Here is a 19,288-nt window from a genome sequence, read left to right as displayed (position 1 = left end):
CTAATGCAGGGGAAAGACATTGGCAAAGAAACACCTACTACATAAATAGTTTGATTTGAAGTTGCTCTTTTGAGTCCTCTCTATTGACTCTGACATCCTGCTGTTAACAGTTTCATGGTATTGCTTTGTTTGCTTTAAACAAACCTCACAGGGTGGTAGAATATGTCTGCGGTGCAGAGGTCCTTGGATCGCCTCTCTGTTGTCTTTGTTGACAGCAATGAAGGTGGTGAAAGAACTGCTCACTCCTGATTGGACACTGAGCTGCACCACCTTCTCCTTCACTCCTCCATCTTGCTGTCCTCTGAGCTCTCTCTCCTTCATCTCCAGGGAACGAATCAGAGTGCAAGCACCCAACCTGTGGACTGTTAATCTGCAGACAAGGAAGAAAACATTTACAGTTCTAATGTTTCCTATTTTTGCTACATTAGTACATCACTGACTTTTCTGTTTTTCTGTGCTGAGGGTGCATTCTTTTTATATTAGAATTAGTAGAGTTACAGAGGGTATATAGAGTGTGAACATAAAATAAGAGCTTGATTAGGCTGTAGAAACGGATGAAAATCCAGTAAAGTGAAGTGTGTGTGTGTGTGTGTGTGTGTCTGGCAGGAAGTGAAGCAGGAAGTCTGAATATAGCTTGTGAGCTTGTGAGAGACGTTTCAAAAGGAAAACAGAGGAATTAGAGAGTGAAAGTGCTAAGAAATAGTAATGAAAATGATATTAAATAAATGTCTTAGTGTGTTAATACAGGTGCCCATGGACTTGGCTCAACCTCAGATGAGTACAGCGGCAAAATGATAGATTAACATAATTGGAACGACAAACAGGCCAGGCTTTGGCTGAAATTTTACAGCTTCACCTCTCATCCTGCCCTTATCCTGAGAAGAAGCTTAAAGGACAGTCAATCTCCTGATGAAGACAGAAAACAGACAGAACAACACCGTAGATTTGAAGAATTAACAGCAGGCAGAAGACAGTACAACTGACCTAAAACACTGAAGGGTCCAGCAGCATGTATGTTAATGGAACATGTGCTCTGAATTACAAGCTGGAAAGAGTACCAGTGACATGACTGTGTGAAAGCACTGCATTGGACTGTCTGAGTTCATATTTGCCATGCTGGGAGTTAACCGCCAAGAAAAGACTGAAAAGATGAAGAGAGAATGAACAGAGAAGAAGAAACGGCTGATTTGGGCCTGTGTTTGATTTGGGAGGCCACACAGGAAGCTGTGAGAAGAGGGGACGAGGACCGGTGAGAGGTGAAGGCTGGACGTGTTCAAGTGAAAGTATAGGAAAATTGGGTTGAAAATTGAGGCTGAACTTGTGGGGTTTAGAAATGTCCAGAGCATCGCAACAGAAAGGTGAATTAAAAAAAAGAGAGAGAGCGGGATGAAGAAATAAATAAACTAATAATACATAAATGAATAGAAAAATCTTTTGTATATGGCGCGGTGCTGTGGGCACCTAAGTCTTTGATAGTGTAGAATTTTCAAGTCAATACCATGGTTGCATCTACTGAAAATCTCTGTGAAGCTTAAATCTCAATGACCTTGACTTCAAGGTCAGAGGTCAACTTTTCTGAAAATCAGAGGAGTTTCACATTCATAACACAGGTATGTCTACTAGGAGGCTGAAGGGTAGCTCTATATATTTATAAACAATCAAAAACAACAATTATTACGCAATTTATTTCCAATTTGTATGGAATTTATTTCTGTAAAGGTGGTGTTTTAGGTCTGATTGAAGGACTGATGTGATGGTAAGGTGTCCACTGCTGCGCTTTGAAGATTGGTAGGCTTTTTTTTTTAAATTTTCACAAGAATTGCTACTTCCCCTAGAGTTTTGGCCACTCCAACAATCAGAAGATTTCCCTATGAGCAAGCATTTAGCGACAGTGGGAAGGAAAAACTCCCTTTAAAAAGGAAGAAACCTTCAACAGAGCCAGGCTCAGGAAGGGACAGCCCTCTGCCACGACTGGTTGGGGTGGGGGGAGTGAAAATTTAAAAAAAAGAAGCCAAAGTGATCATTTTTGGAGCAGCTTAATTAATTTTTGCATTGTAATTTGCTGTTAATGTCATTTTCCAACCCCAGTTTGTATTTTTATCACTTTTGTCCAGGGTGGAAGATGCCATGCTGGAGACTGATTCAGTATGGTCTTTCAATGTTGATACATGGGAACCTTTTAGAGAGGCCAGGGCTGAAAAAGGGATGCCGGAGAACCTGAGAGGGTGTTATCCGCTGGTGTGCATCCAAGGCCAACATCTGTTTAATTAGGCTGACAAATAAGCGTTGGCCAGCTTCTGGTCCTCGTCTAAACATCATTAGCTGTTCAAGGTCATCCAGACGTGTAAGTATTATGTATCTTGTTTCCAGGGATTCATGTCCTGTCCCTGGAACAGAGTCTTTATATTGTTCTTCCGTCTTAAATGTCCAGCGCTGTTGCTTGTATTTGTCTCCAATGAAATAGTTTTCAGTGTACACGCCAGAGTCTAGCACATGATCTGGTGGCTGACCCTGAGTCTCTATGATGAATTTCAGATAATCATAGTCATTCTCCGAAGGGTAGAGTGGCACCCCTGTAGCAAGCTCCACAGCCACCAGCCCCAGAGACCACATGTCACTTGCTTCATTGTAAGGAAGGCCAAGCATAACCTCAGGTGCACAGTAACCAACCGTCCCCACAAAGTCACCAGGTATCACTGCAGACGCAGGACATGCGAGGCCAAAGTCTATAAGTTTGACTTTGATGGGAGACTCATGGCGGTTTACAACCATGATGTTTCCAGGTTTGAGGTCAGCGTGCACTATTCCCACAGAACTCAGGTGGGACAGAGCATTTGTGATTTGACCTAAAATTGGCCTGACTTCGCTTATGGGGAGACCCTGTTTATTCCGGTCCCCTATGTAGTCCCACAGGCATTGATCAAGGAGTTCAAATTTCAGGCAAACCCGCTGTCCGTCGTGGAAAAAGCCGTTCCATTGAACAATGTTGGCGGCATCTGGATCCAACCTTCGCAGCTGCTCCAAGATGAAAATTTCCACATGTGCCTGTTGCAGAATATCAGGGTCGCTCTTGTTGACTTTAATGGCAACAGCTTGGTTGGTTGTTGTGTCGCGACATTTGGCTACAATACCAAAGCCCCCTTCTCCGAGGAAAGCCTCTACCTTGTAGTGCTTTCCCAAAATGCTCCCTTTAACTAATTCAAGCTCATCTGAGCTGAATGATGGACTGGCTGATGTGTGGACGAATACTTGCTGAGAAAATTCAACCGAGTTTTGAAAACTGCAGTTGATTTTCTGTGATCTCTTGCTTTCCAAGTTTGAAGGGTGCTGAAAGACCACAGGGTTTTGTGATATTTCAGCACTCATGTCAATGCACAGGGAACTCTTAGGGCTGAAAAAGGGATGCCGGAGAACCTCCGAGGGTGTTATCCGCTGGTGTGCATCCAAGGCCAACATCTGTTTAATTAAGCTGACAAATAAGCGTTGGCCAGCTTCTGGTCCTCGTCTAAACATTATTATTTGTTCAAGGTCATCCAGACGCGTCAGTTTTATGCATCTTGTCTCCAGGGACTCATATCCTGTCTCATACTGAAATTGTAGGTCAGTCTTAAATGTCCAGCGCTGTTGCTTGTCTTTGTCTTCAATGAAATAGTCTTCAGTGTAGACGCCAGAGTCTAGAACATGATCTGGTGGCTGACCCTGAGTCTCTATGATGAATTTCAAAACATCATAGTCTTCATTTCCAGGGTAGAGTGGCAGTCCTGTAGCAAGCTCCACAGCTACCAGCCCCAGAGACCACATGTCAATTGCTTCATTGTAAGGAAGGCCAAGCATAACCTCAGGTGCACAATAACCAACCGTCCCCACACGGTCACCAGGCATCACTGCAGACGCAGGACATGCGAGGCCAAAGTCTATAAGTTTGACTTTGATGGGAGACTCATGGCGGTTTACAACCATGATGTTTCCAGGTTTGAGGTCAGCGTGCACCATTCCCACAGAACCCAGGTGGGACAGAGCATTTGTCAGTTGACCTAAAATTGGCCTGACTTCGCTTATGGGGAGACAGTGGTTTTTCCGGTCCCATATGTAGTCCCTCAGGCATTGATCAAGGAGTTCAAATTTCAGGCAAACCCGCTCTCCGTCGTGAAAAAAGCCGTTCCATTGAACAATGTTGGCGGCATCTGAATCCAACCTTCGCAGCTGCTCCAGGATGAAAATTTCCAATTTCGCCTGTTGCAGAATATCAGGGCGGCTCTTGTTCACTTTAATAGCCACAGCTCGGTTAGTCATGGTATCACGACATTTGGCTACAATACCAAAGCCCCCTTCTCCAAGGAAAGCCTCTACCTTGTAGTGCTTTCCCAAAATGCTCCCTTTAACTAATCCAAGCTCATTTGAGCTGAAGGATGGGTGAGCTGACATGGTGAAATGTGTCGGCTTGGTCGGTGAATTGCTAAGTAAAATTCTCTCAAAACTCTCCAAAAAGGGTTTGCTTGCTGTCAGGTCAAGGTCCGTTGAGCATTAAAGTTTAACAGAGCAAAGCTCCTACTTAAGGGTTTTTTCTCTCAGCAAGATGATGACATAACAAAGGATCTATGTCATCATCTTGTGATGTCACAAGATGTCACCTTTTTTCACAAGATGCATTCCATTTGGATCAAAGGCATTCTATTTTTTCAGTTGAAACACTAAAAAAAAACAATGTTTCAACAGGCCAGGCTGCATTTTCTGCTGCGACATCTCAACAGGAGATAATAAGATAAAGACAAGGAAGACTGGTGATCTATCCATATCAGCAACATCGGCAGGTTTCTAGTGCAGGAAGTAATAAATTCAGCCCTCGTGTTTGCACTACAGGTTGCTTTCATGAGTATTTCTGTTTTTGTGGTGGGGGAATTTTTCCTCGTTCCAACGATGTAAACAAAAACATTAATTGTGCTTTCCGCAATGACTAGTAATCATTTTGTCCTACTGTTCATTTACAGAACAGGAAAGGTTTTGTTTGGTTATGATTGTTTTGCAAGAAATGCTTCAATCACAGTGGGGTAGTCTTGATTAAAATGTTATATGAGAACTGTGGCACCATGTGTGACCAGATATTGGCATGTAGTCGTCGCCAGACTGTCATCAAAAGTGTGAAGTTTGGGACAGACTGGACAAAATACATTTTTAGAGATGAAAATCTTATGTCCAGTGATAAATGATCAAAATTCCACCACAAACATGGCTTTGACGAAGATGTCCCTTTCTGAAGTAACCCCAAAAAGTTCCTGAAGTAACCAAATGGAATTTAACCAGTGACCTCTCACTTTGCAGGCGAATGTGTAAACCAGCGATGCCTGGAAAACACTAAAACTGTGCCAAAATGTCATTTTACATTCAAAATGGCGGACTTCCAGACTTCCTCTTTGGATTGGGTTCACTGAATCTGTGTGTAATAAATGTCATACACGTATTTCAAGCTGTAAATAAGTTGTTAGAAGTTCTTTAAAATTTCTTAAGTGGTGCTGTAGATCCATTTCCGCAGTGCCAGTCACTTTTTAAAAAAAAGTACATTTTGACCTGATGTGAAGAATGCAAAAAATGTCATTAGTTTGGAAGCATGTTTGGTATATGATATACTTGCCTGACTAATAATAATTTATTATTACTATTACTACTGTTGTTGTTGTTGTACAATGGAGCCTTTCCCCTGTGAATGACCAGCTCCCAGCTAAAATGTGTATTTTGTGCCATTTATAAGGTCAGTGCTTTATCATACCTTAAACTGTGCAGGGTAAAAGCCTCAGTTGCTGGGAAAAGCACAGGTGTATTAGAGTTTTTTCTGAATTGCTAAAACACTAAACCCCATTGTAAAAACTAAACTGTCAACTATGAAAACTCTTTCATCAAATCAGTCCCACTGTTGCCAAAATCTTAAACACTATTCAAAGCTCAGTCTCCCATTTAGCAAAACTCTAAACACAAAACACACTTAGCAGTGTGGTGCACCTGTTGTCGTGTGAAGGCTGTGTGCAGTAGTGATGTCTCCTGTGTGTCGAAGCTTTGAAGCGTGTGTCGGGTAATCTCGTGGTAGTTTTGTAAAGCGCGTATCGAGGCTTGCTTTGATTACGTATGCAGTGATGTTCGAGGCCTCGCGGGCAGTCCGTACCACGTGACTGATTCAGGAACTGGCTCGCCGGTTTGCACCAGATTCTAAATAAATTGGGCAGCAAAACACAGCTGATTCCCCGTCACATTGTGTTGTGGAATTGGATTACGTCCCAGTTACATACTTACTTGAACATTTCTCCTTCGATGGAACCAGCAAGGAAGAGAATATTTGTCTGACAACATTTAATCTCATCTCTCCTAATAAAGTATGCACACAGTAATAAATATCACAAATGATAAGTACCATAATATAAATCAACAACACCACAGATCTTATAATCTGATTTCTGTCTTTTAGTTTATTACAGTTTTTTCTGAATGCCTAAGCACATTTTTTGTAACTATTGGCTAATTTTGCAAAACTCTTCACACAAATAAGAAAACCTGTCACCCAATAATCAAAACATTGTAGTTCTCTTGCAAAAGCAAACACAGCTAGATTAACTCTTCACACCTTCGTAAAAATGGTGTTTCCGTATCAAACAGTACACACAAGCCATCATCTACTAAGCACACAATGCGCCAACTGCACACTGATGGTATGAATACAAAACACATCTGGCTTTTGCTTTCTCTGTGCACAAGGTAGGCTATGTCAGTTTGAGCTCATACTTCTGTCATAGATCCATAAGCATAGAGGGATCCAAACTTCAAGTACTGGTGTACTTGAAACACATCAAAACAAACACAAGTGTTCATTTCCAAGTATAGGATTATTTGCAATCGCCATAATGACTATATGGGTTACTTGGTCTGCAGTGAACATGCTTCCTCTGCCCCCAGCATCTGGTCATCTAGCAATTCTGTAAAGTAACAATTTCAGTATTTTTACATCAATGGTATTGGTGTGTTTCTCATTGGCATATGGCAGTGCTACAAATCTTTGTGCGAAGTGACTGTACTAACCGATTCTCATTTCAAGATGTCCTTATGGTACTTGCTACAGTGTAGCGGCTCGAGTTAGGCTGGACCCGTTGGCCAGCTACCCTCAGGGTCATTCCACGGTTGATTACATGGTTGATTACATGGTCCACTATTGTCATCAGCAATTCTATTTCTTACTCTTCCTACCCTTCCTCTCCCCCCTCCTCATCTTCCTCTCCCCCCTCCTCGTCTTCCTCTTGCTCCTCCTTGTCCTTGTCGTCCTCTTCATCCTACTTCTTCACCTCCACGTCCTCTTCCTCGGCCTCCTCTACTTCTCACTCTTTCTGCTCCCTCCATTGTACTCCGCACACACAGCTTACCTGTATTATAGTGCTTAGGCTGATTGCAAAGTGAACTAATTATCTAAAAAAGTTTTCACATGTGAAAGTGTGCCAGACAGTTGGCAAATTAGTGTTAATGATAGCCATACATGTGTATACTTTTGCTAGGAGTGTGTTGGAAATTTGGTAATTGAGTGTTGTGCAGTGAATTGTGCCTACCGTTTTGCAAAGTGTGTGTTACAAAATTGCAAACTGAGTGCAAAGCAGTTTATGTGCTTTTAGTTTTGCAAACTCAGTGAGTGGTTTTGCTATAAGTCTGAATAGTTTTAGAGATTGTGCTACAGGAATCACAGTTAGGGTTTAAGCATTCAGAAAAAACTGTAGTTTTTGAACGCTCAAAATAAGCGTCACACTTGCGGAAGCCGATATACCCGCCGAAACGCCGTGCATTTATCGAGACTTTCAACCCCAGGTAGGCTAATTATCAATCTTCGGATCCACATTATGTCAGCAGCTCCACCGTGAACTATGTTAAAAACAAACACCGCTCACGCCTCACAGATGACAGCTTACAGTCCTGCGTAAAGATGAAAGTGACTTCATACAGCCCCGATTTGCAGACGCTGTGCGCAGAGATTCAGGAGCAGAAGTCCCATTGTAAACATATCACGGCAGACCCAACGATGTTTCCATGAACACGCTTTACAGCTTCTCTTTATTGACCACTTTTCACACACGGTTGCTGTATGCATACAGCCGGTGTTAAAGCTCACAGCCCGAAACATACCAACACAACAGCATAGAGAGCACAGACGTTAAGGCGCCGAGGCGTGATCGCGGGTGCCGCTCAGGTGCGTCCGCCTCCCCTGCAGCGGCGCTGCAGACCACGCCCCGCCACACACATTAACCAGGTAAAATACATATTGTCAGGGTTCCTGGGTCGGTGACCCAGTGTTTTCAGTTTTGTTCATGTTCATATATATATATATAGCATATAGTAAACAATGAATCTGTAAACGACAGCTGTTGACATTTTTTAAAAATGAATGAAAAAGCATATTTAAATAATCAACATACATGATTTAAATATAAACACACACGTGACAAGAGACAGAACGTGTAGAAGATATAATATATCTTCTACATATTACCCATTCGTATATTATACGAATGGGTAAATCTGAGAATTATAAGAATAAATATATGTACAAATATAAGAGTGTATGTTAGGGCTGTTCGATATAACGATATATATCAAATGACAATATAAAAATGTCTATCGTTTCCTATTACGCTATCGTTTGTTTCGTGATGTCGTAAAATAAACTGTTTACAGCAGTATTTTTCATCGTTTTGACGGTCACCTTAGTGGCTATATTAATTTCTTAAAGTTCTCTCTTTCTCTTATATTTAATATAACCACACTATGGGCGGGCAAGTGCCTGTTTTTACGTGTTTTCGTTAGCAACAATGACGGTAAAACCATCGCGTGGTTCCGCTGTACGCTTGTTTGTTTTCCACGTAAACCTTTCACAATAAAGCTCAAGATCCTGTTGAGACTTTTCAAAACAAACTGAATCACATGAGAGAGTATGCAGAGTTTACAGATGAGAAGCAAACAAAGAGCCGTCAGACTCAAACTATATGTATACACCTGCCCGCCTTCGTAAACAACTAAATGCTATGTTGCCCTATCATTTTTTGATTGGTCCACATGGTATATTTTTTCACCAATAGGAAAGGCTGGGGGAGTTGGGAGGGGGACTGAGTGCTTTCTAGTGTTTTTCCTTATAAAAACCGTTTCTTCCCGCAGTAAATATAAACAACGATAGTATTCAGGAAGAAAACCTGCATATATTATACTGAACATAAAGTTGTTTGCAAAACTTGTGCATAATTTTTACAAATGTACAACTTCTATTCGCATTTCAAGTTATGAAAACAATTCCTTAAACATGTTTGTGGCTTTTACAGTAAAAATGACAAGTATTTTCTACTCGGATTTTGAATTTTTTTTGTCTGAATTTAGATCTATTGTGCAAATATAGTATAAATGAAAAATTAACTCAAATTTCAGATATTTGAGGTTGTGCCAAAAAAAAAAAGAAGAAGATTTTTTTAAAGGTGAAATATAGAGGTAAAATCTAAAGTAGTCAAAAACGGCCAATTATACTCTGGACCCCAGAGGGTTACTAAATACATTTACATGTCTTGGTGACTGCAGCTGGAACCTTGGCAAAAAGTGTATGTGTGTGTGTGGAATGCTAGCTACCAGCATTCATAATATAATAGTTACAATAGCAACAGTAACCAGGGGGGTGGGGCTTAAATGACAGAACAAAGACAGGCTACCATGATGTCACATGCCAGGCCACTATGATGTCACATGCCAGGCCACCATGATGTCACATGCCAGGCCATAAAAATCTATAAATAGGGGTGCCTCGACACACAGTTGTAGAATTCCCTTGCAGGTGAATTTAAGCTAGCGATTGAATTGTGTTTTCAGATGAAAGCGCTTATAACCTTCTCCCAAAGTAGAGTACTCTTCCTCCACCCAAACCTAAAATGTATATTTCTAAATACAGGGAAGCAATTGTATTAGAAAATAAATATAAAAATGAACACAGGACCATGGTGCCAAGAACAGTTAAGGCCCCATCTCATCGCGAAATGTGCCCACAGAGGCCAGAAGGCGAAAAACCTGAACACACATTCAGGAAAAAACCAGAACACACAGGCATGAAGAAAGTCATGGCTCAACCTGCTTGTGTGGATACACGCAAAGGGGACAAGCAGCTCCTTGAGAAATCTGGACTTGTCCCCTTTTATTTACAGAAAAACGATTACAGAATCGTTCCAGGCTACCTGCGTAGAAGAAAGGCAGAGAAAGAAAAGGCTAAGCAGGACAATGATGCCTGGTTAACAAAACAACAGGAAACAGTTAAACCACTGGCCGAACAGGAGAAACAAAACATTCTCCAGGGCCTAAAGAGGAGGTTTAATGAGCTAAACTTTGAATATCAATCCCTCCCTTTTACTATCTCCCCTTCACAGCACAAAAAATACAATTACAAAATGTTTCTCGAAGAGGCAATGAGTCAAGTTGAAAAAGACATTGCCCTTTTTGAGGAACATAAATACATTTACGTAGGCAGGGAAGATGCATCTGACGAACAACAGTTACAGCGGACTCCACTGCCACCCATTAGACCGAAAAAGACAAAGTTGACACCCGCTCCTCAAGTCACACAACCAACGAAAAAGGAAACTTTCTCGACCGACAACCTACCACCTTTTCGTAGGATGTGTGTTCCACCTATATCCAGAAGTGGAAAGCAACCTATTCCCATGACTGAGAACCTTCACAGACAACCTATTCCCACCCAACTAGTTATAATTCCACGACCTAGTCCTGTCCCTCTGCCACCTATTTGTAAAAAAGCTGAATCTACACCCCGACCACCTGTAAGACCTCCAATGAAACGAGGTGTAACACCCATCCTTCCACCCATTTCCACCAAAAAGCTGTAGTGCTGTACCGTTAGAGTAGTTTTTTAACTACCTAACCCCCAACCGGTCTTGACAGAAGCCGCACCATCTGAGCCTGGTTCTGTCGAAGGTTTCTTCTTTTTAAGACAAAGGAGTTTTTCCTTCCCACCGTCGCCCAGTGCTTGCTCAGATGAGATCATTTGATTGTTGGGGTTTTCTTAAACATAAATTGGCCTATTGAAAAAATGTAGTGGTTCTTACTACATTTTATTTTCAATAGACCAATTTATGTTCAAAAAAAAAAAATTACAGCAGAAAAGAAAGCATGGGAGACATCTGATGCATTTCATTGCTTTTTAAAAAATAATTTATAATTTATCTGGAACAAATAAAAGAAAGTAAAAATAATCTTTTGTGGATTCTTTTTCTTCAATAAGTAGTAGAATAGGCAGTTCTTTATACATAAAGCGTAGTGTTTTGTTAAAAAATAAAGTGGCACAGCGGCACTGTGTTAAAGGCCTGTGTTTTTACCATCAGCGTGACAGCACCGTGCCGCCTTTGCAGTTTTAAGGCCCAGGGAAACAAGCCTCCCAGCGCTCTGTAGCGGCTGTGACCGCTGCCGATAAGGAAAGGCTGCTCTTCATAGAGGACTCAAGCTCGGGGAAACGTTTTCTGGTCGACTCTGGCTCCCAGAAGAGCCTCTGGAACTCTTGTGTCGTCTTTACAATGGTATATTATTTAATCTCAAAAAAAAACAAAATAAAAAAAAAATTGGAGATTTCCCGTATCACATAACATGTGCAGGTACACTGGTACAGCACATGTGAGCGAAATTCTTATGTGTGTGCAACAGAGGTGTGCAAAATACAATAACATAAGAACAAGCAAAATATACGAATGGGTAAATCTGAGAATTATAAGAATAAATATATGTACAAATATAAGAGTGTATGTTAGGGCTGTTCGATATAACGATATATATCAAATGACAATATAAAAATGTCTATCGTTTCCTATTACGCTATCGTTTGTTTCGTGATGTCGTAAAATAAACTGTTTACAGCAGTATTTTTCATCGTTTTGACGGTCACCTTAGTGGCTATATTAATTTCTTAAAGTTCTCTCTTTCTCTTATATTTAATATAACCACACTATGGGCGGGCAAGTGCCTGTTTTTACGTGTTTTCGTTAGCAACAATGACGGTAAAACCATCGCGTGGTTCCGCTGTACGCTTGTTTGTTTTCCACGTAAACCTTTCACAATAAAGCTCAAGATCCTGTTGAGACTTTTCAAAACAAACTGAATCACATGAGAGAGTATGCAGAGTTTACAGATGAGAAGCAAACAAAGAGCCGTCAGACTCAAACTATATGTATACACCTGCCCGCCTTCGTAAACAACTAAATGCTATGTTGCCCTATCATTTTTTGATTGGTCCACATGGTATATTTTTTCACCAATAGGAAAGGCTGGGGGAGTTGGGAGGGGGACTGAGTGCTTTCTAGTGTTTTTCCTTATAAAAACCGTTTCTTCCCGCAGTAAATATAAACAACGATAGTGTTAACTCAAAAGACACGACGTTGTACTCTCATTCACAGCGCTTTTATTCCTTCCGCCATTTTACATACGGACCACAACAACAACACTTCGCGGGCAACCGTACTCTCGCGATAAAACAGAAAATAACAAGTTAACAATCTCCCTCTTTCTTAAAAAAATAAAATAAGAGTATAAACACACCCCAGTAAACATTTGTATACATATATGTATATATTTATATAAACAAAAAAAACATTTCAAAAGTGCTTTGCTTTACTTAAAGCATACTATCATTGCACACAATAAACAATGGTACATTTGAATGCAAAGACAACTTTGTAGACAAAGGATTACAGTATCCAGAGTCCTTCATCTAGCGCCTTTAGAAGGGTTAAAGGTGAAACTCCCTTTTTCGTCAGACAATCAGCAAGTTGAGATTTTGAATCTGACCAACAAACCTGTCTGATTTTCTTGGCTTGTATGAGCTCTTTAATGCTGCTCATTTCTAGCCTCAGTCTCTTCTCTGTAACCTGCTTAGTAGACTTGAGTGCATCAAACAAGGAATGATTATCAGTTACACAGATCAAAGGAAGAGCGTTTAGACCAGTGTTACCAGTTGTAAGCTCAGAAAAAAGTGTTGCCAGGAAGACAGCACTGTCTATTCCATCTGACATGGCAAGAGTTTCTCCTGCCAGTGTACTTCTGACCACGCGCCTGATTTTTTTAGACTGCCAGAAGAGAGGACAAAACTTTCCTCCTTTACCCATAAGGACGATTAATGCCCCTCCTTGAGTACCGCCATCAGGAAGGTTGCCAAATGAAGCATCACTGAAAACAACCAATGCCAGATCCTCACTGTTACCCAAGTGCTGAAACTTAAGAGTCACTTTCTCTGCCTTAAGTTTACGGATAACTTTGTTCACTTCATGAATAGACTGTACAGTTGCATCTTTGATATTAGATCCAAGGCTACATGTGTCAAACATAACATCAGGCCTTGTTTGTTTGGCAACCCACAAAATCTGTCCTATTTTTGACCTGAGTTGCTCACGTTCTGTTTCACTTAAGGAAGCCTCCCTCTGTACAGCCCGTGCTGCTTGTAACTGAACCGGTTGTAGGTTGTCAATGTAAAGTTGTTGATGCACCTCTATTACATCATTAACTGTACAAATGTCCATACCAACATAAGAAAAGCTGTCATGTTCTTCACGGCCCACAAGGAAGGTAGATTTCAGTACAGGAATGATATGAGTTGCAAAGTGACTTGAACCAGCCCAAAGGAAATCATCAACGTGACATGCAAGCACTCCTGTAACCTCAGATTGTTCATTCTGCCAATAGAACACTGCAGGATCAACCTGTGATATTTTACCACCAGTTTTGAGCATAATGTCTTTGACCTTATTGTACCAATAAAGTGAAGCATCTGCAAGTCCATAAACACACTTTTTCAGTTTCCATAGAACATTGTCCTTGCCAGCTTCAGGTGGGGGACGAAGATAGATGTCTCTTGACAGTTGCATTCCCTGCAAGAAGCCAGATTTAATGTCCATTGAATTTACTCTCCACTTGTTTTGACATATCACAGCTAGCACCAGTCTGAGGGACTCAGACGCACATGTTGGAGAGTCTTTCTGTAGTTCTTTAGTATTTACCTCTTCAAACCCCCGTGCCACAAGTCGAGCCTTTGGGACAACACCATTAGTAGTTTCTTTGAGTGTACAGACCCATCTAGTAGACACACATTTTTGACCCAGGTCTTTCACTTCATCAAACACACCATTACTTTGCCAGCTCTCAATCTCCTGCTGCTTAGCAGAATCAAAGGAAATATCTCTTGTTATGAGTACATCTGCATCTCTGTTTTCAGCTTCAGTGCAAAGACCATCAACAAGTGACATGTCTACAGCTTTCTTTTCACCTTCACTACCATCATGCTCAAGATATTGCACATTGTACCAGTTTTTGTATTGCCCTTTTGCTTTTCCCGCTCTGCCTAGCACTCTGGCTGTGTGTTGAACACCGTTGTCTCTGTTGGTAAAAGCAATCAGCTGTCCTGATCTTAACTTTACATTTGCAGAGACATGATCAGTGGGTGTAGAGGGCTCATTTGCAGTTTGTGTGACAGACATGTTTTCTGTAGTGTTAGTTTCTCTGTCAATAGTGATGTCTTCTTCCTCACTAATACTCTGTTCCCCATCGGGTGTGTCAGTGTCATCATTTTCAACTGCGTCTTTGTTGTCATCATCAGTAGTACTGTGTGATATTTGTTTATCTCCAGTCCGTGAATCCACTTTAGTCAATCTTGACTGGTGTACTCTTACAAGAGTCCCCCCATGTCTTACAAATACAACAGTTCCATCCTGCCCAATAACTACACCTGGACCCTTCCACTCTGTACAGTCGACTCGTTTGTAGTATACTTTATCTCCTGCCTCATATTTGTCATCTGTAGGCCTAAGTTGTTTGCGTAGTGCTCTCCTGATCCTTTCTGAACACTCTGCCTCAGTAAATGCTTTTCTGGAAGCATGTAATGCTGAGATATGTTCAGCTACTCTTGCACTTACAGTTGTGCCCTCTAAGGCAGGTGGCTTATCCATCAACACAGAAGGAAGGTTGGGGTTTTGGCCAAACACAAGTTGATGTGGACTATAACCATGTACATTAAGCATACTGTTTTTGGCCATAAGGGCCCAGTCTAGCGCAGTGTGCCAGTCACATCCTCGTTCCTTTTTTACCTTCAGGAGGATTTCTGTAAGTGTCATGTTATGTCTCTCCAGTAGTCCGTTGCTCCAGGGACTATACCCCGCCGTTGTTTTTACCTCAATGTTGAAGTTTTCAGCCATGTCCCGAATGTCCAACCCGTTCTCACTCCCAAAGCGTAACATTTTACGCTAGGTGACAAATCGTCACCATATTACGTTTTCGGCTACCCACCATGTTCCTAAATGACGACCTCGGAAAAAAGAGGAAATATGAGAACCGTCTGGACTGAATCTACACATGTTCGCTCTTTTTATTCAAATCGCTTAGAAACACACTATTTAACTTCATTAAAGTCCTAGATAAGGTCAGGAATAAGGTTATGGTCAGGGCTAGGGATAAGGTTAGGTTTAGGGCTGGAATACAGGGCTGGAACATCTATTACCGCGGAAGCGTCATTGCACTGGATCCCAGCCATAACCCGCCGCGTACCATAAGAACGCCGAAGGTCTCCTTTCGCGTTCCTCAGGAACGCCGCGGGACGTGACAAAACGTCGACATGTTACGCCTCGGGAGTGAGAACGCTCTGACATGTCAGTTATGAGGAGTGAAGGAAAAAATACAAGATTGATGATACAGGATCTGGATCAGATGGAGAAACAGGCGGAGGAGGCAGGAAGCCAGCAAGAGGTAGGAAGGCATCAAAATGAATAGCACAAACATGTCTGCCTGTTAAATATAGAACATCAGCCACCATGTTTTAACTCAACTCTAAAGGTAAATACTTCAAGTCCCTCTTCCAGCCTTGCGAGCTATAACCTCCAACCTCTTTGTTGTGTCATGCCTCTCCCAGGTCGTGGCCGTGGCCGACGAGGTCCAAACGTACAGAGCTCCGGTGACCACAAAGCACGCTCGGAGCTGAAAACAAAGGATCAGATCATGAAGCAGCGCAAGAAAAAGCAGAAGCACCAGTTCCTGCAGGGCGGGGGGATGAGGAAGCTCCGCTCCAAGAACAAAAAGTGGCTCGGATAAGTTAAAAAGTCAGGTTTTGGAAGGGGTGGCCATAAGAAAGGCAAGCTGAGGAAGAAACTGGGAGGAGGACAGAGGGTTGATGGTGTGGAGGACATCACGAGGAACTGGGTGATAAGCATCAGAATCATCTGAGAACATCACCAAAGATTTTCCTGGCGCTTTGTGTGACTGTAGATTAAGGAGAAAATCATTTGTGAATCTTTACACTGCAGAAATGCACGTCACTTCTTCCTTGATGGCCTGCTGAACTCTGCGTTTGCCACAGAGTTATGTTTAATTATGATCCACTAACCTGGATTTACTACTTGTAAGCATGTTGGCAGTCTAATAAAAGTGTTTTGGAGTACTGAAATATGTCTTATCAAAATGGTAAAATACAGATATTAAATATTGTGTGCTTAATTTGCAGTTAGTTTCAAAAATCGTCTCGCCCATCTTTTCTTAAAATAAGAGGTGCTCTATAAAAATGACATTAAATTCTGTAAACGTGCTCTATTTGCAATTATTTATCATTACTGTTGTCCAAGTGGTCTCATTTCAAAGTTGAAAGCGAGCATCGGAACGGGCAAGAAAGGCGACTTTTAATTGACTTTGAATGTGTTGTGGTTACTGATATCAGATGGGCTGGGTTGAGAAACTGGCTTAGAATTCCTCTTGCCTTCAGCATGGCCACGCCCCTCTGACTTCTGCAATCAACAAGGCATTTTTACCCAGGGAAATGTTTATTTCGCTTTTCAGTTTGGACTGTTCTCTGTAAATTCCTGAGAAAATTTGAGAAGATCAGGAGTGTCTGAAAAACGTAAAACAGCCCATCTGTCACCAACAGCAATGCTGCCTTCAAAGTCACTTAAATCACCCTTTTTTTTTTCTGGCATGTGATTGGCTGATTAGATATTTGCATTCACAAGCAGCTGAATAGGTTAGTGCAGGGGTCAGCAACCTGCGGCTCTTTAGTCTTTTTAGTGCGGCTCTGCGTGGTTTGGGAAAATAAATTATTTTTTTAAGTAATTAGCTGAAGTGTATTTTATTTATGTTAGTTTTTTTTTAACTTGTAGTTCTAAATTGGAAGATTACTGTGATATTGAAATATAAATATAAAATTATATTCTATTACAGTTTTTTCTGAATGCCTAAGCACATTTTTTGTAACTATTGGCTAATTTTGCAAAACTCTTCACACAAATAAGAAAACCTGTCACCCAATAATCAAAACATTGTAGTTCTCTTGCAAAAGCAAACACAGCTAGATTAACTCTTCACACCTTCGTAAAAATGGTGTTTCCGTATCAAACAGTACACACAAGCCATCATCTACTAAGCACACAATGCGCCAACTGCACACTGATGGTATGAATACAAAACACATCTGGCTTTTGCTTTCTCTGTGCACAAGGTAGGCTATGTCAGTTTGAGCTCATACTTCTGTCATAGATCCATAAGCATAGAGGGATCCAAACTTCAAGTACTGGTGTACTTGAAACACATCAAAACAAACACAAGTGTTCATTTCCAAGTATAGGATTATTTGCAATCGCCATAATGACTATATGGGTTACTTGGTCTGCAGTGAACATGCTTCCTCTGCCCCCAGCATCTGGTCATCTAGCAATTCTGTAAAGTAACAATTTCAGTATTTTTACATCAATGGTATTGGTGTGTTTCTCATTGGCATATGGCAGTGCTACAAATCTTTGTGCGAAGTGACTGTACTAACCGATTCTCATTTCAAGATGTCCTTATGGTACTTGCTACAGTGTAGCGGCTCGAGTTAGGCTGGACCCGTTGGCCAGCTACCCTCAGGGTCATTCCACGGTTGATTACATGGTTGATTACATGGTCCACTATTGTCATCAGCAATTCTATTTCTTACTCTTCCTACCCTTCCTCTCCCCCCTCCTCATCTTCCTCTCCCCCCTCCTCGTCTTCCTCTTGCTCCTCCTTGTCCTTGTCGTCCTCTTCATCCTACTTCTTCACCTCCACGTCCTCTTCCTCGGCCTCCTCTACTTCTCACTCTTTCTGCTCCCTCCATTGTACTCCGCACACACAGCTTACCTGTATTATAGTGCTTAGGCTGATTGCAAAGTGAACTAATTATCTAAAAAAGTTTTCACATGTGAAAGTGTGCCAGACAGTTGGCAAATTAGTGTTAATGATAGCCATACATGTGTATACTTTTGCTAGGAGTGTGTTGGAAATTTGGTAATTGAGTGTTGTGCAGTGAATTGTGCCTACCGTTTTGCAAAGTGTGTGTTACAAAATTGCAAACTGAGTGCAAAGCAGTTTATGTGCTTTTAGTTTTGCAAACTCAGTGAGTGGTTTTGCTATAAGTCTGAATAGTTTTAGAGATTGTGCTACAGGAATCACAGTTAGGGTTTAAGCATTCAGAAAAAACTGTAAGTTTAGAGGTTTACACATCACATCATTATAATCATTGAGCCTGTCTGACTTTAATCGTCCACTTGATGGCGCAGTAGAGCCAATGAATCGTCACAATGCTTCGAACCATGAGTCGACCAGTTGGATGGAAAGCTTCAGTTCATCACAAGGCTTCATCTCACCATCACTAATGAAAGCTCTTATAATTTGGCTGCTATTAGAGACCATTGATTTAGTCTCTCTTTGGTTACTACGTGGATCTTTTTTCAGACAAATTAATGAAAAAAAATATAATAAATGGAAAAACAGAGTACAAATGTGGACAGTTAACTGGATATTACAGCGCGATTTCAGTGCATAAATACATAAATACAGGTCTGAGACGTAAGTGGTGCAATATTGATAGAGCTCACATGACTCCGTCCTGTTCGTATCCCAGAAATCCACCAGGATTTTAGTGCCTCATATACTGCACAGGTCATTGGCACACCTGAGATTCAGGACGACATGCTAAGCAGTGCTGTGTCACCATCAATAATACACCATATTAATGCAAGGTACAATTACAGCTGGGCTCCGCCACATTTTATTTTAACAGAGGAAATAAAATATGCAGCGCTAGCTGAGTTGGTTGAAATTCAGTTGCTACTTTAAGAGAATTTCATACAAGAATAATTGAAGATAAAATAGGTTATTAAAGCTGTCATCATTGCTTCAGTGCCATATTCTCTCTGCTGTAACTCCGATTTGAAGAGGGCTTGTTTAGGCAACAACTCAGAGCACT

General features: G+C 41.3%; 1 protein-coding gene across 1 annotated transcript in view; it reads left to right on the top strand.

Moving 5' to 3' along the window:
* Positions 1 to 16,618, top strand: part of LOC145432297 (ATP-dependent RNA helicase DDX54-like) — a 32,109-nt gene extending 15,491 nt beyond the window's left edge. Inside the window, exons 4-5 of the mRNA XM_080309048.1 lie at positions 15,677 to 15,786; positions 15,950 to 16,618. Of these exons, the coding sequence (XP_080165174.1) occupies positions 15,677 to 15,678 (2 nt within the window). The 3' untranslated portion in view covers positions 15,679 to 15,786; positions 15,950 to 16,618. The remainder of the gene's footprint in view (positions 1 to 15,676; positions 15,787 to 15,949) is intronic.
* The last annotated feature ends 2,670 nt before the right edge of the window (positions 16,619 to 19,288 follow it).

This window comes from Astatotilapia calliptera, chromosome 12, assembly GCF_964374335.1.
Source record: "Astatotilapia calliptera chromosome 12, fAstCal68.1, whole genome shotgun sequence".
NCBI lineage: Eukaryota > Metazoa > Chordata > Actinopteri > Cichliformes > Cichlidae > Astatotilapia > Astatotilapia calliptera.
Note: the sequence above shows the minus strand (reverse complement) of the source record. Positions and strands in the feature narration are given on the sequence as shown.